Consider the following 12,878-nt stretch of genomic DNA (forward strand, 5'->3'; position numbering starts at 1 on the left):
CCCTCCCCACACATCCTGCCATCTTCAGAGTCCTTTGCCTCATCTGCAGTAACACTAATTTTAGTTTCACTTCTTTCTCTTTCTTCTAACTCCCTCCATTTTGAGGTCCTAAGGGACAGTGAAATGTGCAGAATGGAGGAGGAAGTAAAGAATGTCATGTGAATACTAAAGAGAATTCATGATCAGCATCTGAACAGCACTTAGTTGGCCACATTTTTGAAACATAAAACCAAGAATTTTTTCCTATCTGAATGAAGCCTAAATTCTGAAACTGACCTTAGAGACAGCTGACTTGTATGTTAACTCTCTAAACTGACAATGACACACAGATTTTTTTTTTTTACAAGGGCCCCTAAAAATTCTGTCACCAACTACAGGACAAAGAACAGCTGAGCTAGACATTTCTGAGTAGATACAGAAGATGGAAAGAAATCTGAAGAAGGCTTCTTTCAATTACCATTAAATTCAAAGTGAACACATAATGAGCTCATCAAACACTTGAGTATTACTGAACAGAATTCAGGAAATTTCAATATACACTTACTTTAAAAATACATGCTACTTTCATTGTAAGAAAACCCAATACACCAAAATAATTTTAGAAAACCTGAATTAGGAATAGTATCAGTAGACTGCCCTTCATAAAGTGACTGGACACAGGGTTCCTTTAAACACTGAGGAGCCCTCGTGTTTATAATACATAATTTGATATAGAAAAATCAGTATTTACATAAACTTCTTCACAAACATTTCTAATGTAACAAACAAGCTTCACCTGGATTTAAAAGAGGATGGCTGAGGCCGGGCGCTGTGGCTCACGCCTGTAATCCTAGCTCTTGGGAGGCCGAGGCGGGCGGATTGCTCAAGGTCAGGAGTTCAAAACCAGCCTGAGCAAGAGCGAGACCCCGTCTCTACTATAAATAGAAAGAAATTAATTGGCCAACTGATATATATACATAAAAAAATTAGCCGGGCATGGTGGCGCATGCCTGTAGTCCCAGCTACTCGGGAGGCTGAGGCAGAAGGATCACTCAAGCCCAGGAGTTTGAGGTTGCTGTGAGCTAGGCTGACGCCATGGCACTCACTCTAGCCTGGACAACAAAGCGAGACTCTGTCTCAAAAAAAAAAAAAAAAAAAAAGAGGATGGCTGAAAGGACTAGTATTTAGGAGCTGAGTTTACTTTTGATTTCATACTTTGTAAAACTTAAAATAAGAAGTTTCCTTCCTACAAAATTCCTCCTTTCACCATGTGGCAAACACTGACCCTCCTCATGTTTCCAGTGAAGCTGAACTAACATGGCTTTTGAATTCTCACTTCAAAATTGAATTCTCAATTCAAAAAGAATTTTGAATTCTCACTTCAAAATTTCTCACTTCAAAAAAGTGAATTCACTTCAAAATTTTCACTTCATGTGTGTACATCCAGGACATCAGCAAAGTCCTGGGAAGAGGACGGCATGGGACACAGTTCATGGCTGCTGCTGAGCCCCAGGGGCAAGCTTTGGATATTTTCTCACAATGGAGCCTTACCCCCTAAAAAGCGGTCTTTGCTGGTTTGCAACTTGACCCTTGTTTATTGCACACAATGCTTTTTTGTCTAGGCACTTGAGGTCACAGCAGCACCCTCAACACATCATAAAACAGCAGCAGAACAAATTAGGTCTGGTGGCCTTGATACTCAACACATTTAAACCTGTGAAACCAAAGGGGATGCAAGGTGGTCCTATTTTTTCACTGCTTTGCAGTTTTAAGCTCCTTTACGATGAAGCAGCTGTCACTGCTCACATTCTTTGGCCCTGGGGCGTCCCACCAGACTGGCTCAACCTCCCTGCCCAGTCCCCACTGACTGCAGCTGGCTATACCTTAGAAATGTGACTGGAATCGCCAATCTAAAAATTGGACTCTTACCCCACCATAGTCTAAATGACATATTTTTCCAATTTGGATTTAGGAAGTTCCATTCAACAGACAAAATTAGCTTCCTCTAAAATTATGACCAACTGTCGTCTAAAGATTTAAAACGAGCTACAGAGATGACATCACCCCTACAACCAAATGTAATGAGACCCTCCCCTCAATAAAAGTTATCTATATTAAGTTAAGCAAAACTTATTATGCCTGGGGAAGTGAACTGCCTACAGTACCTAGGGTGAACTTCATAAGAGCTTGTTTTGGATCCAAGATATAGTGAGACTCTTCTTTCACATCAACAATTGTAGCAAATTCTTTTACCAGAGCGGAGCTCGGAGCACCCAGTCTCTCCGCATATAACCAAAATAAATTTGAATCCAAAAGGTAGATGTTCAGGGTCTTGTTGGTTCTGCAGCTCAGGCCTGTGAAGTTTGTGCTAGTCATGTCCACTTCAGGAAAGAGATACCTGTTCTCCTCAATGTGAGGAACGGAGCTTGGAGCATCAACCTCACATTTCTTCTCGAGGGAAGAAAATGCAACAGCCGGGGCTTCAAAGACATCTTGTTCAGAATCAAGGAAGCCTGCCACACCCCTGTTTATGGTCCTGCAACATGCAGTATAGTAGCTGAAAGGGCTATAGGAAGTTAAAAAATTGCTGCATTCTATGCTGTCTGATGCCCCATGATAAAAGGTCTGCTCCTTGAGGTAGAAAGAATCCAGAGCTGCTGCCATCTCAAAAAAGCTGCACTGTGGCATGCTGACCGAGCTCGGCTTTATGCCCCCCGCAGTCTGATTGACACACAGTTCACAGACGTTGTGGGTCCTGGAGAAGGAGTGCCACTGAGGCAGCACGACAGTGTTGCAGCAGGGGGAAGCTGTGATCAGCGGCGTGTCTGGCAGCTGAGCCGGTGGTGCCAGTGCCAGGGACTCCAGCGCCGGAGCGTCCACTCGCCGCAGATGCTGAAGGAGGCGCTCCACCACCTGGTCCCCGTGACAGTTGTTGTACTCCAAGGCCACTTCGGTGATCTGAAATACGGAGCAGAATTGGTGAGGGCCCTGGAGAACATCCTAGTCTAAGTCCCTGGCAGGAGGCTGGGCCAGGACTGTCTCAAAGAGGATGTGGTCACACCAAACCTATCAACAGAGGCCTGGATTATTTTTCAGAATGTGTCATTATTAACAAGCAATGAATTTTTTCAGAGATGGAAGGGGTCTCAGAGATGTCTTAGCCCACACAGCAGAAGATGAAGCCTGGGAAGGTGAAGTGACTCACCCCAGGACACATGTCTAGGATGTCAAAGAACCAGGAACAGCATTTCTCTCAACTCTCAGTTGAGTGCATTTTCCTTCATACCTTTCTATTCCTCCATAATGTCTACTTTCTACCTCATTAACTGTTAAGTTTAAAAACTTCCCCAACTCACACAGCAGGTGAGAATTAAAAAAAAAAAAAAAAAAAATATATAGTAAAAATAAAAACTTCCCCAACATCTAATGAGTGGATCAAAATATTTTACAGCATGTATGTTTCCAAATAAATTCACACCTCACAGTAGGCTACCAGTTCAACCTGTTCCAAACCAAACTCCCCCTTCTCACCTGCCACCCCCAATTCATCCTCCTCCTGTACCACCCTCTCTGGGAAGATGGTAGCATCAAGTTAGGAACTTGGTCGCCCCTCAACTTCTCTGTGTCACCACATGTCTCAAATCCCGCCAGCTCTGACTCCAGTGTGGCCCAGCAGACTCTCCTTTCCATGCCCACAGCCATGGCCTCAATGCAGGTCCTCAACTGTCACAGACCCTCACCATTTTCTCTCCCACCTCCACAGAGCCTCCATACTGCCACCTCTTACAGTAGTCCCCACTTACCCGCGGTTTCACTTTCGGCAGGTTATCTATGGTCAATTGCAGTTCAAAAATAGTATTAAATGGAAATTTTCAGAAATAAACAATCTGTTTAGTTTTAAAGTTTAAATTTAAAGTTTTAAATTGCACACTGTTCTGAGTATCATGATGAAATCTCTCGACACCATGCCCAGGACATGATTCCCTTTGTCCAGGTGTCCACACTGTAGATACTGTCTGTCAGTCACTTAGCAGCTGTCTTGGTATCAGGCCGCTGTCTCAGCATTCCAGTGCTTGCGCTCAGTAACCTTTATTTTATAATAAGGGCCCCAAAGCGCAAGGGTAGTGATGCTGGCAACCAGATATGCCAAAGAAAAGCCAAAGAGTGCTTTCTTTAAGTGAAAGGTCTCAACTTAAGGAAAAAAAGAAATCACATGCTGAGGTTGCTAAGATCTAAGGTAAGAAATAATCTTCTATCTATGAAATTGTGAAGAAGGAAAAAGAGATTTGTGTGTAGTATATATAGGGTTCAATACTATCCATGGTTTCAGGGATACACTGGGGATCTTGGAATGTATCCTCCGTGGATAGGGGAAGGATTACTATATTTAAAAAAATATGACCCTAAGCATGACACTCCTCAGCAGAACCATACTTGATGCCTTCCTGTTACCAGTAGGATAAAACCTACACACAGTCCGGCCCATTTGTCTTTCCAGTCTCACCCTACCCTCTGCAGAGCAGACCAGGCCCTGTCACAGCCACATCTTTGCAGAGGCCTGCCCTGGGACACCGCCTCCCCCACCTGCTCTCAAGGCCCAGCAGCAGCATGGCTCCTTTAGTAAAGCTAACCCCACCCCAACCCTGGGAGGAGCTGGCTTCCCACCTCCAGTGTCCCTGAAGCCCTCCCACAAGTCTTATAAGCTTCTGTTCAGTCACCCTTTTCTCCACAAGCCTGTGGATCCTCGTGGGCAGGGACTACATGTGATATATCCTGTCACTGGAGCCCAGCACGGGTCCAGGCACATAACAATGCTCAGTGAACACCTGACAAATGAATGGCATCTCAGGGTAATGTACACACTCCTCTTTCTTGGCAAGATTAACCACTTTACCCTCAGATTAGTATTAGCAATTTAGATTTATGTTCTATTTCAAGACTCTTCCAATTCCAAACTGAGTATCTTTCATTACCCACGTCCCACTCTAGTTTTGTGAGAAAAACAAGCTACAATCCAAATGCATTTACTTTCTAAAATAGAATAGTGTGTTAACTCAAATCGAATCAAATTTCGTCAAAGTTAGTCACAAGGTGTTAAGTCCCTCAGGATTTTGTTTCATTAAAGCATGTGTATGTAAAACCATTTATTTTGTGTTTTGCTAATTTTTTAAATATTTTTTTGGTGTTTTTTTGTTTGTTTGTTTGTTTTTTTAAGAGACAGTGTCTCACCACACTGCCCAGGCTGGTCTCAAGCTCCTGGCCTCAAGTGATCTTCCTGCCTTAGCCTCCCAAAGTGCTGGGATTATATGCATAAGCCTTCATGCCCAGCCCTATAAAATCATTTACTAAGTGCATTTCTAATTTTTTAAAAAACAAATTTTATAATGCATAATATTTATAAAGAATTAATTCAAAACACAGATATTTGTATAGAAAAATAAGTTGTTTGAATAGTGCTTAGCATTAAAAAGTCACTTTAGATAATAAGCCAGAGTTTTAAATACCTCCCCCCAACAAAAACATCTCAGTCCTTTTTGGATGAGTTTCTGACAGAACTGGGTACTAACAAGGCCAAGCCTACATAACCCATGAAGAGCCCGGCTGCCCGGCGTATGGCGCCACCCTGGTACTGCTTTGTATTCAAAGACGCAATAGTAGACAACTACTACTACCTACTCCCCAAAACCTCCATAAAACTTCAAGGTTTACTATAATCATTCACAGTATTAAGGAGAACAGAATTTCAAGAAAAATATTCTTTCCTCACCTCTTTTATTCTTATTATTAATATCTCTCACAAACAAAGCAGCCATGTAAAGAATATTTTTAATTGAAGAAAATATTTTGTACACAACAATGCTCTTGAAGAGTGAGGCACTGCTATTTTATCCTATGAGCTGGTTTTCATGTTTTTTTTTACATTAGGCAGTTTTAAAAACACAATTCAAGTCAGATCACATTATGTGTATCCTGTGATGGAGTATTAAATTTCATGTGAACAATTAAAGAAAATGTGGCAAATAACTTTATATGTTTGTCCCATAGATGTTGTCTTCCATTTTCTTTAATCAGAGAAATTTGTAAGTCTGAACATGACAACCTCGCTTTCACTTACCAAATTCATACTGTGTGAACACCTCAAAGAAATGTTATTAAATAGGAAAACAAGTCACAAAGACTCTTTGCTGGCTGAGGTAAAAATTTCTTCTGATTAACAAGTTGTGTAATATACATTGCAATGTGTTATAACCTCTCTAGAACTTTCCGGAGACCCCAAAGTGTCAGTGGCCTGACATTAGCGTCAGAGTCTGTTCTTTTCTGCATATGGGTGTGTACATGCAAGTCTGTGTGGGCCTACGTGCAGGTGTGCGTGTGTGCGAAAACAGCTGCCCAGTCTGGGCTTGGTGCAGCCAAGATACGGTCACTTGTGACTGACACTCTACACATGCCCCACTACAACTGTCCTGAATGGCCTTGCCTGGCATGCCCCCCAACTCTACCGCTCACTCTGAGATGACCTCTCTCTTCTCTACAATGTAAGCTTCCTCAACTTTCTGCCCCAAATTGGGCCTAAAGTGGTAATGGATAAATAAAGCTGCCTTAAACTCCTTCATGGTCAGTGAGCTAATGAGTTTATAGTCCACCCTGGGTAAACCTGACGCTCATCCCTCCCGCTTGCCTGAACGCCCAATGGCTGCTGCGTCTCTGGTTACTGTGCCACCACTTCCCTGACCGCAGACCCTACTCTGCATCCCCACCACCACCACCCAGGGGTAGTTCTCGCTCATTCTCACTTCTCAGGAACCCTGCTGCCAGAAAAACTTTCATAATGCCAACACTCATCTCTCTCTGGTCCCATCTCTTCATAGACAAGGAGACTTTGATGACTATGATTAATCCTGACACCCTCAGAGAAGCACCCGAGGCCCTCCCCTCCAAAGGTTTTTTAAGGCTCTTCTCTAATCTGCCCTTCCTGTGGGCCACAAAACCCACACTCTTTCCTAATACCTCCCAGCTGCAACTCTCCCTCCTTCCCTCGCACCTTTGCTCGGGCCATTCTTTCCCTTAATTTTCTCTCAACCCATCAAGGCCCTGGCTGCTCCTCAAAGTCCATCTCAAACACTCTTCCCTCCCAAAGCCTCTCCTAACCCCTCCCCTGCCCAGCACCCAGCATTCTGGGTAGCACCCGGCTTCCTCCAGTTGCTCTGAACTCTGAGCCTGTGCCTGATCTTCCCCAACCTTGAATTAGAAGCAGGCTGCCTTTTTCCTACCAGACAAGCCCGTGAGCCTATGGGACCGAGACTGTGTTATCTACATCCTTTCTCCCCTGCACTAAGCTCCCCTGGCACTGTGCTCAACAAACACTTGCCTGACTGGCCTGAAACAAAGAGGGAAATGTCCTGGACACTTCGCTTACCTAAGTAATTCACAATACTGTGAGATCCCATTGGTTTCCAGCCATCTCAACCTCATGCTGAGGTTAAGCGAAGGCACTCATCTCACAAAGACACTGGGAGCCCCAGGAAAAGAGCCGCAGGCAAAACCATGATAAACAAGGGCCTAGGTCTAGCCAGCACAGTAGCATACGCCTATAGTCCCCGCTCCTGGAGACTAAGGCAGAAGGATCGCTTGAGCCCAGGAGTTCCAGGCTAGCCTAGGCAACACAGCGAGGAAAAAAAAAAGAGAGAGAGACAGAAGACCTGCCAATAGGTAGAAGTGATACTGGTCTAGGAGCAATGGGCTAGAAAGTATCCTAAGACCAAGTGCCTAAATCCAACCATGACCCTCTGGACTGGGAATGTGGGCTCTTGCCACAAAATACCATGACGTGCCCAAACCAGACAAAAGAGAACTCTCCAGAAGGAAAGTTTAAATGTTAAAGTAAAAATCCACAACCACAGCCACCACCTTGGCTGGAAAACCCTCCCTTTTCCCTTTCCTACAAACAGCTCTAGGGCTCTTAATAGTAGATATGGTAAAGGCCTAGTCATTTGAAGTAATATTTCAGTTCATAAAATATCCACACAGTGAAAATTTTCTAAAGAAATGAAGTTTCATTACTTTCTAATCATAGGAGAATATAATGATTCTTTTATTCCTCCAAGCCAGGACAGCAGAGCTCATTCTGAATGTTCCCCAGCAGCACTAATAACTGTAACGAAACGACTCCAGAGTGGCCAAGTGAAGGGTCTGGCTAGGTGAGAAGTCCCGCCTCCCTGTCCCTCCAGGCAGACGACCAGGCTGGCGCTGAGGGGCTCGGGGACAGACATTGTCTGATAAGCCTGGCCAGTGGCACACTGGTTGTCTAAAATTGGTTTTGGCCAATTAAAGGATCCTTGAGGGAGAGAAAAAATAAAAGGCTCAGTAAATGCTATTGAGCAGTCCCAGCTCGCTCCTGCTTATCGTTATTGCTCTTGCTAAGTGCCTCCAAGTGGGCCATGTATGAAATGAACCCACGAGTGCAGCAGCAGAGGAGAAGCAAGAGGGAGGGGCAGGTTGCTGACAGTGTTGTCGCTGAAAACCACTCTGGCTTCTGCATGACAGGAAAGGTTTACAAAAACAAAGTGTCCCAACATCGCCGCTGCTGCCCCTCTTTCCTCTGTCCCGAGGGTGGCCAGGGCCAGCAGTCTGGCCAAACTCCCCAAGACGGTGGCATCTCCTAGGCCACACTAACCTGCCTGTGTTCCTGTCCACTCTCTGGGTCTCACTTCCCAAATAGAAAGCTCAACACCAGTCACCTCAGAAAGCAGGATACTGGGTCCTTCTCTGTCTCCTGCTCAGCTCAGACCCGAGCAGCTGTCAATGCATGTGGCCAGAGAGGCTGCGGCAGTCCCTGTCCTTTGCGTGGGCTCTCTCTCCTGCTCATTTAGAGAGGACGCTATCACAGAAGCACAGCTGCCACTCCCGGCAGCCACTCAGCGGCTAGAGCAGATGAGCGTGACTGTGGGGTAAGAGAGGTCCAGGTTAAGGAGGCTTTCCCACTCCTTATGCGGCACCTCCAATATGACAACTCTTACCTCATCTATCAAAGGATGACTTTCGGCTAAGGGATTAAAAGGTATGAACAAAAAAAGTGCAGGTCCTTTCTTCAGTTCATTATTCATCAGGAGACTCTTGCCTCCGTGTGGCCGCAGCCATCGAAAGAGCATCTCCCGGTTTTCTAAGGCCCACTTATAGATGTTCTCAGCCGTGTAGTTCATGATCTCCCTGGGAAAGACCTGTGAAGGACAAACGCATAGAAGATAAAGAAAGCTAGGTGAGGCAGGTTCAAGGCGCATCAGCACTGCCCTCCAGAGGCTGGTCAGCCCCACCCCTGCACAGGGGAGAACAATGAGGCAGAGAGCTGGGACCTGCCCCAGCTGTGCAGCCACCACCTGGGCCCCCCATGTCTCCAGACAGAGCACTTCCTCACAAGTGGCTGAAGAACCAAGCAAGAGTGGCTGCAGGTGACTTTCACATCATGGGATTCATCTTTTTTGTCTCTGGACAGATTCACCTATCAACAGATAATTCTGCCTGCCTGCTGATGGCAATAACCACCTCTATCACTCTATCCAAGGAGAGCTATAAGGACCAAGGCATATCTAAGGGAACAGAAATTATGGAGTCAAGGATCATTTATATTTCTACCTTGGTCCCTTGAATGTTGCCCTACCAGGGTGGGAACAGAGGCTCTGTGAGGCAATGTCTGCTTTGTCCACTATGTCCCCACTGACAGGATGAACACCTGGTACAGCAGGGATTCAACACATATTTGAATGAATCAATAAATGACCTAAACTTGTCCAAAGCCACAGATCATACTTCATGTATACAGATGAAGGAAGAGATTTTTTTTGCTTTTTTTTTCTATAACAACTAATGTATATAAACATAAAATTATTTTTGAAATTCCAATGACATAAATCATTGGTTTCAAACAGAACTTCCAAAAAGGTGCTTCAGAAGATTTCACAGAATGAGATATTTTATATCTTCCAAAATGGATTTAAATTGCCTCATAATGAAGCTCACTGCTTGTATTTTTTTCAGATATCAGTAACTCAATAATATTTGATTTGATAAAAGGAATTCTGCTAAACAAACCAACCAACCTTAAAAACTATCAAATCAGAGTATTAAATCTGATATATTTTTCAGTGTCATCTCATAGTCCTACCTTTTTTTCTCCATCTAATTTTAATTTCTTCCTCAGTACCCTTTACTATAAATAAATGTGATATATATGTAGGCTGTATAACATGCTAAAAATGGATGTAGGAAAATGACAGATAGCAGAGGATGTCAAAGGCAGCTGAGAGGCACAAGGAGCATGGGTGGGCAGTGGAGAAATAATCGCAGTGGTGATTCTCAAAGTGGGACGATGGGAGTTTGAAAAACATACTCAACATCATAATAAACACTGCTATTTCGAAAACACAAAAATATATTTGACTTTTGGAATATAAGTAGCAAGAAATAAAGCACAACATCTGGGCTACCGGAGATATGCAGAAGCCAAGGTGACAGCAGTGAGGGGGCAGCCCTGGAGTGGGCCTGACAGCACTTCTGAGGGCACAGAACTTATGCCTAGTACCAAGTGGAGCACAGGTTTAAAATGCTGGGTACAGGGAAACTGATCTGTATATGACCTGCAGGTCACTGACACTGTCGATGATGTTGGAGAGACAGAGAATACTTAAGAAAAATAAACTCTCAGTGATGTGACTGAACAATAGCAATGAATAGAGCAGAAGCACAGGACTGCGCAGGACACAGGTCAAAGCTCAGAAATAGCTGAGTTGAGGTTATTCCACCAAAAAGCAAATGAATCAGGGAACAAAAGTGACAATGAAAAAGTGCAGCTCTCTGGGTTGAGAAGCCATCAACTTCTCACTGTGACTTGACAAGAACTTCAAAAATCCATTACATCAGCTACGGAGAAAAGCATGTCACATTATTATTCTTCCTAAAAGGAACAAATGAACAGAGAACATCACCCAATGGAAGCTTAACCTCTGCGAACATGGCCCCCGAGGAACAATTCTCCAACAGAGTAACTCTGCAATTTCACTCAAGTAGGAAAACTAACAAGGCTGTACCAAAACCTAAGAATATAAATAAAGAATTTCTAGATGCTAAAGAGCCCTCTAATGCATGGGTTCATAACCTGGGACATGGGCTCTAGAATGGGGTTGTAGGAACTCTCAATTTGCATATAAAATCAAGCACACTATCCTAGAGAGACGGTGTCTGCAGATTTTATCAAATTCTCAAAGAAGACTGTGACCTAAACATGGTTAAGAACCACTGCACTAATAGAAACGTGATTTTAAAATACTTACAAGTGATGTGTTGAAATGTCTATGTAAATACACACTTCCAGAGTGTACTAAGGATACCAGTTTCGCAAGATGTTTATTTGTGATAACCCCAAATCGTATTGTTCCTAGGTAATCTGAAACAGAAAATTTTCCTTAATTAAAGAAAAGGCCTATGCCTTAACACAACCACAAAACCCAATGATTGAGTCTTGATGCACAAATCCCATGGAGCAAAGCTCCTTTTGGTAACCCAGGCTAGCTGGGGAAGGAAGAGAAACTGAAGAAACCCTCCTCCTGAAACAGACCTCGGCCCTCCAAATCCAAGTCTACTCCCACGAGTAACGTCTCCAATGATCACTTGCTCTGAGGAGTGCACTGTGTCTCTCTGTGATGATCTGACCTGCCCCCCTTGCTCACAGGCCCACCTCAGAACCAAGTGACATGCTGTCCTCCCTGTGCTGGCTACTTCTCATATTTCATCTCAGCTCCCACCTTCTCTGAGAACCTTCCCTGACCACCCACCTCAAAGCAAATACGCAGTGGACAGAGTCTGCAAGGGGAAGCTGGAGCTCCCCCCAGTCAGGTATTCTCTCCACTGTTACCCTATTTTTAATAACACTTATTAACATCTACATAATCCTATTCATTTATTTATATTTTCTTTGGTCCGAGTTCCTCTCCAGAATGTAATTTATGTGGTTATTAGAGGCCTTGTTTATTGCTGGTACCCCAGCACCCACAGCAGTGCCTGGGGTGTATAGTAAGTGATCAATAAAAATTTGTTAAATGAACAAAACTAGGACATACAAACAACTCATACAAATAAACAAGAAAAAAAGGTTAAAAATGGGCAAACCACAGAAAAGGAAATGTATATAGCTAATATTCACAAGGAAATACACTCAACCTCACTCTTTCAGAGAAAAGCAAATTAAAACAAAATACCACTTCTGACCTTCAAATTGCTTACAATTTAAGACACAGGAAATGTCGAGTACTGATGACCGGCAGAGAAATGAGCACTGTGGTACGATGCTGGGAGAAGGGGAAACGTGGCAAGCTACCTAGAGAGCAGTGTGCTGTGCTGATTGCAATGAAGACACAGCAACTGCACGCCTGAGGTTCTACGTACGTGCACTGGAGTCACATGCAAGGACATTCACCTAGAAACCCTCTGCAGATGTTAAAAACAGTGAGGCAGAGCTATCTACACAGCATGCGCAGAAGCTGAAGAAGATAAAGAACATCGTTTATGTTAATAAAAAAAGAGCTCATAAAAAATCTTTTTTCTATAAGCATGTATGTTTAGAAATACATAAAGAATCTTAAAGGATAATAAAAGTAGTTTGGTGTTGAGGGACAGAGATCAAAGGAGACTTTATCCTTACGTGTGAAGCTTTTTTTTTCATGAAGTATATGATACTGTAATATTTCTGAGATTATAAAGTATTTAGTGTTAAAAGAGAGTAGATACGATAGTGTAGGAAAAGGCACATTCTTTCCTATCCCCTTTCTGCTTTATTAGCAGACACTAAATAAAGCATCAGTTAAACTTTAACTGTTACCAAGTTATATACCACCATGGTCGACAATCTT

The 12,878-nt window shown here is 43.5% G+C and overlaps 1 protein-coding gene across 3 annotated transcripts in view; it reads right to left on the minus strand.

The window, feature by feature from the left end:
- TXNDC11 (thioredoxin domain containing 11) overlaps positions 1–12,878 on the minus strand; it is a 71,610-nt gene that overhangs the window by 9,960 nt on the left and 48,772 nt on the right. For all 3 annotated transcript variants that reach the window (XM_020281356.2, XM_012784548.2, XM_075995109.1), the window contains 3 exons: positions 11,304–11,416; positions 8,997–9,197; positions 2,145–2,937 (listed from right to left, as the gene is read on the minus strand). In XM_020281356.2, the coding sequence (XP_020136945.1) occupies positions 2,145–2,937; positions 8,997–9,197; positions 11,304–11,416 (1,107 nt within the window). The remainder of the gene's footprint in view (positions 1–2,144; positions 2,938–8,996; positions 9,198–11,303; positions 11,417–12,878) is intronic.

The sequence above is a fragment of the Microcebus murinus genome, chromosome 19 (assembly GCF_040939455.1).
Source record: "Microcebus murinus isolate Inina chromosome 19, M.murinus_Inina_mat1.0, whole genome shotgun sequence".
NCBI lineage: Eukaryota > Metazoa > Chordata > Mammalia > Primates > Cheirogaleidae > Microcebus > Microcebus murinus.